We start from the raw sequence: 14,351 nt of genomic DNA on the forward strand, positions 1-14,351 counted from the left end.
CTGCCAAAGCTGAAATTTTTGGATCTGAGGTTCAATGAGTTCGAAGGGACTGTGCCCAAGGATTTGTTTGACAAGGACTTGGACGCCATTTTCATCAACCACAACAAGGACTTGGACGCCATTTCTATTTTATGCTTATCCAAATAACTGATCTTTTTGTTATTATTTAAAAAATGTGTCAGATTGTACTTACATGATACATAGGGCACTGTTTCTTGTGCCAAATTTAAAATCGTGCCTTATGTGCACGAATTCAGCACAAGTATTTGTGTTATATATATAAAGAGTACAAATATAACTTATTTGTGTCTAATACTATAAAAGAGAGCACAAAATAAATAAAAAAGAAACTACTAAGATGGACATCTAGAAAAATACGGGCGATAAAAGAAAACTTTTAAGATGACAATATATCACACGCACACAATTAAAATATGAAAATGTTGAAACGGACATCTATATAAATATAATTGTGAAAAAATATTTACGAAACTTCGTAAGTCGCGCGTAGCACGTGTGATTCACAAATGTAACTTGTTTGTGTCTAATATTATAAAAGAGAGCACAATATTGTATTTGTGCCCTTATGTCAGTGGTTTTTGCTCAATTTTTTAGGGAAAATGCTAGGTTTACGACATTTTTCATACCACATTTGTACCACATCTCTAATAGAGGTGGGCCCCATTATATTGGTGGGCTCCACCTCTATTAGAGATATGGTACAAATGTGGTATGAAAAATGTGGTAAGCCTAGCATTACCCATTTTTTAGTAGTGGTGGTCAGCAATGTGATTAACAAATGTGGTACAAATAACATTATTGGTACAAAAATGTATGTCGAGTATGGAAATATCACAACTAAGCCACCTTAAAAGTTCCTTATTAAAAACCTCTCAAAGTGACCATATAAAGCAATAAACTTGAGACACACGCATTCCATAAAAGGATGGAAGACTACAAACAAAAACTATCAGAGTTGCAATTCCCAGTCATTCCATAAAAGGATGGAAGAAGACAAACAAAAATTATCAGAGTTGCAATTCCCAGTCCTAGCAAATTAAAAATGTCCCTTGATCATCAGGGTGCGCATGCAGTGGCAGCAGAGGAACTTATTATTGGTTTGTGCTTGTGATGTTGGCCATGGGGTTTCTGATACTGATTTTGGTGGTCATTTATGATGAGAGGCTATGCGTAGGAAGAGTTTTCCTAGCTGTAACATCCTTCCCATTAATGGAGAATACGACCTTTTTTCTCCTATTAAAGACAGCTTCAACGGCGGAAGCAGAATGAAAAACAAGGCGGGCAAAGCAAGGTTTCTCAACATTTTGCACGTAGAGAGCTTTAACTTCTCCGAATCTCCTGCCAAAATGATAAATAAAACCAACATTCATTTATAAAATTATATATATGTATATAGTATATGAAGGAACTTAAGTAATTTGCACTAATGTGAGCTAATATATATACAATAGGCAACTGCCATGGAAACTGCTGCCAGGCAATCTGCTATGTTTTAGGCTCACTCAGGCATATTAAAATAGGCAAATTGAGGATCTTTGGTCTCTGAACATCTTGGTAGTTAGCACTGGGGCGTTTGTCTTTTGGGAACCGCCGTCTCAGATGTCAACAGTGAAATCTTCCTCTGTTGCGCGCGGAAGAATCAAGATATGAGACTGATAAAATAACAAGACACGATATGACAGATGTAGATAAACCAAAACAACACACAGAGGTTTATACTGGTGTGGCATTAAAGCCTATGTCCAGTTCGAAGATGGCGAGGAAATTCTACCAAAAGGAGAACATATACAAATGTGTGAAGCAACTCATAAACAGAGGAAGAGAAACTTACAGACTCTCCTTGTTGCTCACTAAGTTGCTAGCACACCAAACCTGTAAACAGCTGCATGGGATACCTGCGCGACAACCATTATCACCAACTCTAGAGCCAAGACTCTCGCTCCCAAAGCCATGGCAGCTGCAAGAAACTTTGACGGAGGGAAAGAGTAGTAAATTAATTTCTTCTGATCGATTTATGGAAATTTATAAAGTGCTTTTAGGTCTAAAGGGGCATCATCAGTAGCAAACCAGAATTTTCTTCGATCATATTCTTTCATCTTTGTTTTTGGGATGTCATGTTGCTATTGAGTGAAAGATCCTTTTGAGATTAAACAGATTTTTTAAAGTTGTTTTGGCTTTTGGGTGCTAGTTTGGTGGCAAGTTATTAATTCGTTGGGGTATGATATGAAGTTGTTTCTTTGCGAGGGTGAAGGCCAAAACAAACCAATCCCCATCTGTTGGCATTTCTTTACCAGTCATTCTTCCCTTTAGTGAATGGTTCACATCAAAGGCAAAACTAATTCCAAGGGAAATGACCCTTCATACTAGCGAGTGCCTTGAAAGAGAACCGAAAAACGAAAAAAAAAAATGAAAACAGAGATTTTTCATGTAAATTAGTTTTGTATACTAAAAGCTACTGTCAATGAGTGGATTCTGAGCAAAACAATGTTATGTTGTAATAAACTCCACAAACACAAAAGATGAACAAATGCACCGCATAAAGCTTTTCAATACATGACCTTCCCCTTGAAACAGAGGAAGGTTATTGGAAATAATATATATAATATTGTTTAGATATATCTAAGCGATGTATTTACTATTTCGTGTAGACAAAACCCTGCTACTTTCCCCAAATTTACAGCTGAGAAACAGGATCAAATCCATTAGCATGCCCGTTTTTCTTTAAGTCATCTCCAGCAATCTTATTTCCTTCAATGTGGTAGTCATCCATGAACCTCTTCCAAAGCCAATGCTGCTTCCATACCCTCTCTGTCATTTCTTCAATTGGGATGTTTTTCGTCTCCGGGAGCAGGAACAGCACAAAGAATGACATAATTAAGACCCAGCCGGAGAAGAAGAGGAAGATGCCAAACTTGAAGTGGCAAAGCATTGAGAGGAAGCCCTGTGCTATGACAAAAGTGAAGAGCAAGTTGGTGCAGACGGTCACACTTTGCCCGGCTGAGCGGGTCTCTAGCGGGAATGTCTCACTAGGTATCAGCCAACCTAGAGGTCCCCAAGACCAAGCAAATGCAGCTACGTAAGTGCAAACCAGAACCACCACAAAGATTGCAAAGCCTTTGTGAAGGTTATCAGAGTGGTCCTTGACCTTGAGTCCTAGTATTACGGCTATAACCACTTGAGACAGGAACATTTGAACTCCGGCTTGCAGTAACAGCATGCGACGGCCTACTTTATCAACTGAGTAGATGGATACAACAGTGGCGAGAACATTGACGGCCCCTGTTATAACAGCTGAGTAGAGGGCAGCGTCGTTGCCAAATCCTAATGTGTTGAATAGGACTGGCGCGTAAAACATAATTGCGTTGATGCCAGTAAATTGTTGAAAGATCTGCAGAGAAGTTTCAGTCAAGAAAGAAAACACAATCAGCATACTAGTACTAATTGAAATTTTTTTTAATTCGGTTTAGTGCGAAAAGGCATTCTGTTAATTACTAACCTGCATGGATACTGCAATGATAAGTTGGGGGCGATTCCTAAGCTTTAAGAGATTTCTAAAGGGGTGCTTCACTTCTTTAGCGATGCGACTAGCCTCAACAAGTTCCAAGAACTCTGGTTCCACATTATCAGTGCCCCGGATCCTCCTAAGTACAGCTTTTCCTTCTTCTAAGAGACCGCGCTCTACAAGACTGTTGGGAGTTTCCACCACCAAAAGGGCTCCCAAGGTTAGGAGACCAGCCGGAAGACCAGCCAACCCCAATGACACCCTCCAGCCCCATCCTCCTGAGATTCTGTTAATCAAGGAAGTTCATCAACAGTATGCAAAATAGTCAGCATTTACAAAATACATGTGCTATATGAAAATTTTCACGGAAAATTGTTAAGTAGACAAAGTAAGCCGTTAACTAGACAGTTTTGGTCACATTAACTAGACACTTTTTGTGACCGAAGAAGTAAAGGAGAAAGTGGTAATTTCACATGCAATGAAATAAACCTAAATTAAAATTGATATTTTCTATGGACTTTTCCCTTAATTTCTATCTCATGATATTCCTAGGGACAATTAGGCATCCCAAATGCCCAAATGCCCAAATGAATGACCTATACAAAATGAATTGCTTTGAATCTTTGATAATGTTTAAATTCCTCAAATTGACTTGGAGACATGATAAGTTTGAAAATTTTGAGCCATCTGAATATGAATTAGATAATAGAAAAGGGGTCAAACAATTTGTAAGCTGAAAAGAATATCTTGCACGTCTTTGTTAACTAACACCTACCCTTTTTTGTCCCACGGTACCATGAGACACTTCTTGATTAGAAAACCTTGTAAATCCCACAAATCAAGATCCTATCTATTACTCAAATGCATATTTTAATAGAACAAATCCTCCCTCCTTCCCTCCTTCCCTCCTTCCCTCCCTCAGACAGATACTCATCTATCGTTAGTTTAACCAGTCTATTAATTGAATAGTTTATTTGATGAGCCAAATTGTTGACTTTGAGTGCTGAACTGAATGCTAAAATCCCAATAGTCCAACAGAGGCAGCATAAGCAATAATACTAACATATAAAATTTGACAGAACGTTCAACATCTTGCATGTAATTTATGGGCACGTGTAATGTTTCCTCTTGGATCAACAACACGTGTACTGTTATTCCCACACAGCTACCCTGTCTTCCATTTTAAAATATATACTATATTGTTTTATCTTATTAATTCTAGACCAATAATTCTTTCATTCTGAGCGAACACACAAACATGAACAAAGAAGCTGACTTACTTATTGGTGCCGTAATTAACGAGGTTTGCAAATAGAATGCCAATGGTGATATTGAGCTGGAACAGTATGTTTAGCCCTCCACGTATTCTTGTAGGTGCAATCTCCGAAAGGAACAGTGGCACAGCCTGTAAGTAACATGACAATTGAATGATTATTGAACAAGAAAAGCAGACGACCAATTTCAATTGTTTATCTGGATATCAATTTTTTTTTCCAACTGAAACATATATATATCAACTTGTTGTAGTTGTAATAGGGTTAGTTTAGTCTCTTTCATTAAATAAGTTCAAACATACATATTGCCTTAAGGATGCTTTTTTTATTTTTTTATTTTGTAATAATCATCCAGCGCCAACCCTTGTAACATAAGAGGTTGAATTTAAGGTCATAATAACTACAAAAGGATAAGATAAACAGTTTGGACATGTAGATCACATAGTCATGGACCAGCTACAAAACATTGGAACAAGAAAAGGTCCACATTTTCCCGTTATTTCACAAAGAAATTCACGACTTTTTGGTTAAAAAAAAAAATTGAATCGAAGAAGATGCAAAGGCATTGTGTGCGGTGGGGACTCTCTGGATAACTCCAAGTCCCCTTATCGTTATCTGTTGTCTTCTTAAAGAAATTAAGCCACAAAATAGCAAAGAAGTCTCATGGTGACCACATGTACAAACGTCAAAACACGAGAATATATTTAAAGTAAACAGAGTTGGAAAACCCTGTGGATGATTGTGACTTGCAAAGAAAATGACTCTAAAAGCATAGAAATAAAGATGCCCATGGGCCATGGCTTCTGGGCATACATCTCTTCCAATCTAAGCGTTTACAACCAACAAACATTTTATAAGCCACAAAAGAATATTTTGCCATGATATTTTGAGAAAAATTGATTAACTGAACCACCCCTTTCTTTGATTCTTAATTATAACAAGGTGAGGTGTCTAAGTCACTAGTCAGTGTACACCTACGAAATGTTATAATCAAATTAGACTTATTACAGAAGTAGGAATGGACCCAATACTTATATGGTGTCGGTATGGCAAGAGACAAGGCTAAAGAACGCGTTTTTAGCTTACACACCACACTCTGTCCCCACAGAGATTACGTATTATGGTATTGCAAGAGATTTGGGTTACGTCGGTCGGTTGGTCTGGATAGTGAGCCAACCTCTCTTACAATCAAGTTTGAATTCCCTTTTCTTGTAAAATAGATTAATTTAAGAGTAGTTTAAACTATTGCAGATTTAAAAAATACCTAATTATGAACAAAATTGAAAATTGAACTGACCTGATTGGCAAACCCAACTCCACAACCAAGTGAGATCCTGCCAATGATGAGCATGGCAAGGTCTTGAGCTGCACCATTGAGAATTGTCCCGACTATGAAGAAGACGCCAGCGATGAGCATAGACGGCCTTCGCCCGTACTTTCTGGTTGTGTAGGACGCCGCAAACGTCGCCGTTAAACCAGCAAGGTAAAGCGACGACGTGAATAACTGCAGGCCCTGGTTATCGTATTTGCAGTAATTGCTGTCGATCCCCTTATCCTGCGTCTTCCTGTACACAACAGGGAAGAACTTTTTCAGGAACGGGGACATGGATGTAACTCCACCTGCAACAAAAGGGTATAAAGGTCATTTTACAAAACATGGAAATCAAAGCAGCACATGGTGATGGTAGTCAACGGGTGTGATGATGGCTGATGCATAATAAGTCCTCGACTCGACTCATGATTTAGTCATGCCTGCTCGGATTCCCAATTTGGCGGGAGCGACAAAAAGCGAAAAAAGAAGAAGGTGGGAAATAAAAAAAAACTCCTTAAATCTCATTGGCCCAAAAATGGATCAAATTTGGAAACTTTAATTTAGCCCAAAACTCAACCAGAAAGCACTCACAAGTTTCTCATGAATTTGGAAAATTTCAGAAAACATACATGATATGCAATGTTTTGTTTTAGGTTTTTATAAATAAGTCCGTATTAACATGATATTATACAAAAACTCCCATAGAGCGTATTTTGAGAGAAAAATTCAAAACTAACCGCTTGTTATTTGTGAAAAGCGATTTTATTTTTCATAATTGAACAGCAGAAAACATAAAAATAGAAACTTTTTGCTTCATTAAAATAATAATTTGAACAAAAAAATTCTCCCTTTTTCCATTATAAAAATAGAAACTTTCTTTTGCTGCTTACACCGGAATTGACTAAAAGTGGTTTTGTTTACTAAAAGCGAAGAAAAACATGAATTAATTAATCAAGCACAGTATTAACGCATTGAACAAATTAAACCGCTGCCTAAAAGATTTCCTTGAACCCTAACCAAACAATGCCCTCAAAGTCCATCTACCAGAGTAGCTGAACCAGCAAGATCTAAGCACACCAAGCCCAAATGATTCGTCAGGTGAAGTTAATTTTTACCTGAAACGCCAACGTCGTAGCCAAACATGAGCCCTCCGGTGGCCGCCATTATACACGAGATGATGACGATGGGCGTGATCTTCGCCTCGAACTCATGCCCGGCCGAACTGGCCGCGAACCCTCCACCAGCCATTGCCGATGAACCAAGACCAAAACTTGCCTTTAGTTTCTGTTAATTTCTGAAACCAAGAGGAGAGAGAGGGAGAGATGAATGGTAGTGTGAATGAGAGTTTATGGAGACGAGGGGGGTTTATATAGAGGACGAGGCATGAAAGAAAGCACGAGGTACTACGAATTGGATCGTGCAGTGGGCACCACCGTTGATATTTGTCCACGTGTATTGACACGGACGGATGGCGTTCTCTGTTCACTCATTGACGTCTTGCTCGCTGGCTTTCTGGTCCGCAGTCAACAAAAACAATATCTCCTGTAATAAGTATTCTAAAGTTCTCCTGGCACCCAATCCGAATGTTAATGGGTTTTGACCAAAATAAAAACTTGAATGTCAATGGTTTTCGTTTTTGGTTAGATAAATGAACATAAATTTTCTAAAATAATTTATTATCATGTTCATACTAAATCCAATTTAGAATTACGACATCAAGATTTCTTAAAGTTGCTCTTCGAGTAGTTGGTTTGAATTTGTTCCTAGTAAATGGCCTCATGGCACATTCATTAATTGATATGGTATGACACATCAGTTGCTACATAAGGTGGTAAATGTTGTGTGTCTAAATAGCATTACTCCTTTACTTAAAACATGTTCAAGTTCGAGTCCTAAAAAATTTAGCCATTCAAATAAGTAAAGTGAATTTTTTGTACGGAATAGATATCTTTTTATGATTGTAAGGTCTTCTTTTGGGTATTGCCCTGAGCCTCCAAAATTTCAGGGCCGAGTCTTCTTACACTTCATTAAAGTATTAAGATCATTTGATTTTTTGTATCAATTTGTTTTTTTTTTTTCTGGGGGCAAGCAAGTTCCCAATCGACTTCTTTTTCTGTTTTTCAAATGCTTATTTTGGTCAACTTAATAAGAGAATGTCATTAATTAGGTTATCCATGAAGGAGGATTAGAACAAAAACCTAAAATTCCAGAGGTCGACGTGCCCCCATAATCCACATGTGCAAATGATGCAAGTTCGTGGAAAACATCGATGTTTCCTATATTATTTTTGCTCAATTTAAATATGCCTTTCGAATTCGAAATTGCACATGTAATTTTTTGATCAGTCCGTCGACATCATCAACAGATTGCCAATACGACAGGCGTTCAGAAACTAAAAACGAATATAAAGCTTTACGTAAATGACACAGTTTGTTTTTATTTTATTTTTTCTCATACATGACACAGACGACGACAAATTGTGGTCCAACAATTTGATGGCTTTCATTTCCCACCGTTGAACCTTACACAGTGCTATAGATATACGTAACGCCTTACCTCCCTAACAAAGTTCGAGTCAGTTTAATAAGACCAAATATCACAGGATTAATTAGCCACCTATTTTGCGGCTGGGTTGAATGTTATTTCAGAATCAAGGCAACTTCGAACTTTCAAGGTATGCTAGATTTAGGGTTCGTTATAATTTCGATATTACTAATTACATACGCGTGTAATAATTTGGGTGAACTCGTATACCATATCATTTCGATTCGAGCTGTAATATCAGAAGATTGAACTTAATAAGGAGCAATAAAAACGCACTGAAACAAAACTAGACAAGGAAAAAAACTATAATAATCCAAAATAGGACCATTTGTTCATTAGGTCAATACAATATTGGAATTCCCACCAAATTAATGCTTTAGTTTAGGACCCAAAAGGAAATTAAAACCATGATTTAACTCCATTAAAACCAAATAATTTCTCTAAAATAATAATTTTAATTGGTAATCTAGTCATCTTTAAATGTCATGTAGTTTTCTATTTTTAATATTGTTGGTGATGTCTCATGTGGGTGATAAAATATAGTTTTGTTTTAACAAATTCAGCAACCTCAATTGAACCGTTGAAATAAAACAAGTCAGGCTGATCTTGCGGTGACTCAACCATGGACCCAAGATTTAAAATGTGCAAACCCCACAATATTATAAAATAAATGTGGAGTACTTTTCTTCAATGCCCAATACAAGACTTTTATTATTATTCATTTCCTTTTTTTTTTCTTTTCTTAAAGAGTAGAAATTGGCAAATCCAGCATCCAAATCTCACTGCCTGGCGTGTTCTTAATATATTATTGTATTCCTCCAATTCACATGGCAAATCAGATAATTATTTTGCTGTTATCTTCCCCTATTTTTGTGTGTGTTCACATGTATCATCTGAAACATGTGATTTTGTAGTTTTGGGAAAATAGAGTTTACAACGGAAGAATGTCTCTGGCCAAAAGAAACAAACTCCCCACCCGCACCCCAAAAAATAAACCAATATTGGGGAAGATGAATTCGTACATAGGACCTCGAGTGTAGAGCTAACTGCTCTTAACTATTTGAGCTACAAGTCTCTTGCACATCAACCATGTCATTTAGCCGGCACTTTATTTTGATCACCTTGGCAAACCCCTGCGTTTGCCCTTTTTTCTTTAAACAAAAGAAAAAAGTTAATCAAAAGGTTCAAAAAGAAATGTTGAACAAAAAAATAAAAAGAAATTGAAAAGAAATGACGTTAAACGATGACCTCAGGTAGAGTTGAGAGGGACAGTGGGCTGCCAAGAATGCGTGAGGGTTGATGTATACTTTTGGGACGCACCAAAATTGACCGTTTTAATTTAATTATATGCTCAAAAACCATGCAAATCGCAAGGCGTTTGGGTTTCGGATTTGGAAGTCGAGACTTTCGTTGTTGGTTTTGGATAAGGATAAAAACAAAGACTCGACTTTGTTCACGGGAAAATTCGTGAAAGTAAAGAAGGAAACGTACGGATGCTAATGTCCGCGGCCGAAAGGTTGGGAGGTATAAGATGCATGACTTTTTTCTACTTTTTTACAAAGCTAAAACTTTCAACTGTTCATAAATAAATAGACTTATTTTAAAAGTCTTGAGGTTGAACCAATATTAAGCAGCTTTTGTGGTGCAGCCACTATTAGTGCAACTGTTGCTTGTCTTCCAATGCTAAGCCTGCAATTATGACTTCACTAATTGGGCCTTTCTTTTTCTGTTCTGCCTATGAATTGTAAGGTGATTATTTCAAAAGCACTAAGTTAGTTGGACATCAGTTGGTGGAGTAACGATGGGATCCCATGAGCCTTCTTTACTTTTGTCTACTATTCTGAAGGGAGAAAATTAGGAACTAGGGAAGTTAACGAAGTGTTGGCGGGAGATTGTTGGAAAAATAATATGCCGAATATTTTTAGATCGATCGAAAGCGAAAACGCAGCAAAAGAAAAAGTAAAAAGAGGAAGATTTTTTTGCAGCATCAATTCAAGGGAGCTGGCACTAGTCCCTTGTGCTCCAGCGCATAGTCGTGATTCCAATTTATTACTTAATTCATTGTTTTGAATCTATTCCAAGGTTCATGATTCTGTGAGATTTCTATATCGAGAATATAACTTTATATCACACTTATCATATTATTGACAACGTATCTGATAACATGTGACTCATCTATACAAGTAGATCTCACTTTAAAAAAATGTGGTTCGTAAATAAAATAAAATAAATTACAATTATACGTATATAGTTCAATGCATCATTTCATTTACATCGTTAAAACAAAACAAACTTGGTTTATAAATAGAAGTCTAAAAATATAAATAATAAAATTAGTAAAATAGAGATGTTTAGAAAGCCTATATTTAAATAAATATTTGAGCCGATAATTAATTTGAGGTGGATGAGGATCTAATTTTGGGGTGTCTAAATATATCTTGGTCAAGACGACTAAGACTAAGCAAAGCAACAAGAATGAAGAGTACGTACATCAACAGTTGACCATCCAATGTGGAAAGGTCCTGTCCATGGAACTTACTAAGTCATGACAGTCATCCATTTTCTACGTGGTTCACTCTCTGTCCCCTTCAGGTCTTCAGGTCGTCTGGTATATAAGCCCCTGAAGAACACACACCTCATTTCACAGAGCAAAGTCTCTTCTTCTTCCTTTTCTTCTTCAGTTTGATAGAGGTCATCTAGTAGATATATATATAAAAAAATAAATACAAAATACTTGTGTAATTAGTTACTAAGAATTAAAGTGTAGCGGTGTTGGAAAAATTGGCTCACCTAAGGATACAAAGTCCTCTTTTGTGTGCTATGGATTTCTACCTAAATTCCATGACATGGTTGACTCATTTCTAGAAGAATTTTGGAGTTGCCCATGTGAGTAAATATTGGCTTGCCATCTTTGTCAAAAATAGGTGACTTGTTTGGTGGCACAAAATGGTGGAATGTTTGGTAGCCATCCATGGTTAAGTTTGGTAGCCAACATTTGAATAGTGTGAGGTTGCATTCACACTCTTGCATATTTGGCTATATAAAGGGGTTTAGCATGCAAGAAGCAAATCATGGCTTAAGAGTTCTCTAGTGTATCAAAGTGTAGAGCAAGGGGTGAGAGAGAAAAGAGAGCTTGGGGAGAGAATAGAGTTCTAAGGGGGTTTCTTTGTAAACCAAAGTTGTAACTTATTCTTTCATTAGTGAATTTCTCAAAGGGATCACCAAGAGGATGTAGGCAATTGCTGAACCTCTATAAATTCTTGTGTCATTTGGTGCTCGGTTGGTTTCTCAAGTGTAGTGTGTGTGATTCATCCATAATTGTGTTTGTCACAAAGTCCATCAACAACAAGATCATTAGGGGAGGGTGAGTTGAGTTTTGTGCTCAATTCACAACAAGTGGTATCAGAGCTGTGTTGGAGCAGCAAGTTGCTAGAGTGTTGAAGATGGCAGGTGACAAGGAAGCTGAAGGTGAAAGTAGCTCTATGCTGCAGAGGCTGCCACAATCTGTCAACATGAAGGTGGAGTTAAAGCCCTTCACAGGGAAGGAGAACTTCACGCTTTGGCAAAGGAGGATGAAGTCAGCCCTTACACAACAACATCTCCATGTTGTGTTGGTGGGCAAGGAAAAGAAGCCAACAGGTATGACAGATGATGAGTGGGGTGTACTTGACGAGTTAGCCAGAGGAGCCATCGAAAACTACCTCTCCGATGAGGTGCTCATCAACGTGTTGAAGGATACAGCGAAGCAAACATGGGAGAAGCTCGAAGAGATGTTTGCAGGGAAGTCGCTGTCCAACAAACTCTTCCTAAAGGAAGAACTCCTAAATCTTAAGATGGAGGAGGGAGGTAATCTAATGGAACATTTAAGTAGTTTCAATAGATGTGTTGCTGACTTGCAGAGAATGGAAGTTAATTATAGTACGGAGGATAAAGCTCTTATGTTGTTGACATCCTTACCTCCATCCTATAAACACTTTCGAACTACTCTTATGTTCGGGAAGGTCACTCTGGATTTTGAGCCGGTGGTGCAAGACATCATGACGCACCATAGGATGGCCCAACGTTCAGGAGAAAACCCTCAAGGTGAAGGTCTAGTTGCTAAGACCGAAGAGAGGGGCCGTTCAAAGAGGCGTGAAGGTAAGAAAGGCAGCAGAGGAAGGTCAAAATCCAAGGCAAAAGAAGGTTGTTTCGAGTGTGGGTCAAAGGAGCACTGGAAAAAGAATTGCCCCATATGGAAGGAGAAGAAGAACAAAGGGAAGAATGCAGCAAACACAGCTGAGGAAGTCACAGAAAGTGATGGTGAGCTTTTATGTGTTAATGGCAATGTTAAAACTAATGCATTTGCTAATTCTTCAAGGTGTTCCTCTTCCGATTGGATTTTGGATTCCGGGTGCTCATACCATATGTGCTCAAACAAGGAGTGGTTTGACACATATGAAAAAGAAGAAGGTGGTGAAGTTATGATGGGGGATGGCTCAATTTGTAAAGTCAAAGGCACCGGTACAATCAAGGTGAAGATGCATGATGGGGCTGTTAGGACGCTTGGAATGGTAAGACACATTCCAAAGTTGCGTAAGAATCTCATTTCCCTTGGAACTCTTGATAAGAATGGTTATTCAATTAAAGCTAATGGAGGGAAACTCATAATCTCAAAAGGTTCACTTGTGGTTATGAAGGGAGAAGTTCAACCTAATTGTCTATATAGATTGTGTGGTACAACAATTACAGGTGGAGCAGCTGTATCCACAAGCAAGGACTCGGAGGATGAAACTCAGCTTTGGCATTTGAGGCTAGGGCACATGAGTGAGAGGGGCATGCAGGAACTACACAACAGAAAGTTGTTAAAAGGTGTTCAAAGCTGCAAGCTGGAGTTCTGCAAATTCTGTACCATGGGAAAACAATCAAAAGTAGCTTTCAAGCAGCGAGATAAAGAGGAAGAAAGCACAGGTGTGCTAGATTATATTCATACGGATGTATGGGGGCCATCACCGATTAAATCAATGGGTGGAGCTCGCTATTTCGTGACTTTCTTGGATGATTTTTCCAGGAAGGTTTGGGTCTACTTCATGAAGGAGAAATCTGAGGTCTTCACCAAATTCAAAGAGTGGAAGGCAGAAGTTGAGAACCTAACCGGAAGAAAGATCAAGATCCTAAGGAGTGACAATGGTGGTGAATATAAAGACAACAAGTTCCTTGAGTTTTGCAGAAACGAAGGCATTAAGAGGCACTTTACCGTGAAGAAGACGCCCCAACAAAATGGAGTTGCAGAGAGGATGAATAGAACTCTCATGGAGCGTGAGAGATGTATGAGGATTCATGCAGGATTGCCCGAATCATTTTGGGCAGAGTCAGTTAACCATGCTTCCTATTTGGTTAACCGATCGCCGTCAAGAAATCTTGAGTTCAAATGTGCAGAGGAGGTATGGTCTAATAAGTCAATTGATTATACTAATCTTAAGGTATTTGGATGCAGTGCATATGCACTTATTCCTAGTGATGAAAGATCCAAGTTGAAGCCAAAGTCTCTTGAATGCATTTTCATCGGCTTTGAAAGTGGTGTGAAGGGCTACAAGCTATGGGATCCAGTGAACCAAAAGAAGATACTCAGCAGAGATGTTGTGTTTGATGAGAAGACCATGCCTATGAACAAAGTCAAGAATTCATATGCAAAGGAGGATGTTGTTGAGAAAGAAACAAC

The 14,351-nt window shown here is 38.1% G+C and overlaps 1 protein-coding gene across 1 annotated transcript; it reads right to left on the reverse strand.

Annotated features, from left to right (window-relative positions):
* Nucleotides 1-2,541: 2,541 nt before the first annotated feature.
* On the reverse strand, nt 2,542-7,457 carry LOC110774150 (sugar transport protein 13-like). The gene is made up of 5 exons (XM_021978689.2): nt 7,225-7,457; nt 6,095-6,417; nt 4,804-4,928; nt 3,518-3,809; nt 2,542-3,409 (listed from the first exon to the last, which is right to left on the reverse strand). The coding sequence occupies exons 1-5, from the start codon at nt 7,355-7,357 to the stop codon at nt 2,696-2,698; spliced, it is 1,587 nt and encodes a 528-aa protein (XP_021834381.2). The 5' UTR covers nt 7,358-7,457; the 3' UTR covers nt 2,542-2,695.
* Nucleotides 7,458-14,351: the final 6,894 nt, after the last annotated feature.

Source organism: Prunus avium, chromosome 1, assembly GCF_965620075.1.
Source record: "Prunus avium chromosome 1, drPruAviu1.hap1.1, whole genome shotgun sequence".
Classification (NCBI taxonomy): Eukaryota; Viridiplantae; Streptophyta; class Magnoliopsida; order Rosales; family Rosaceae; genus Prunus; species Prunus avium.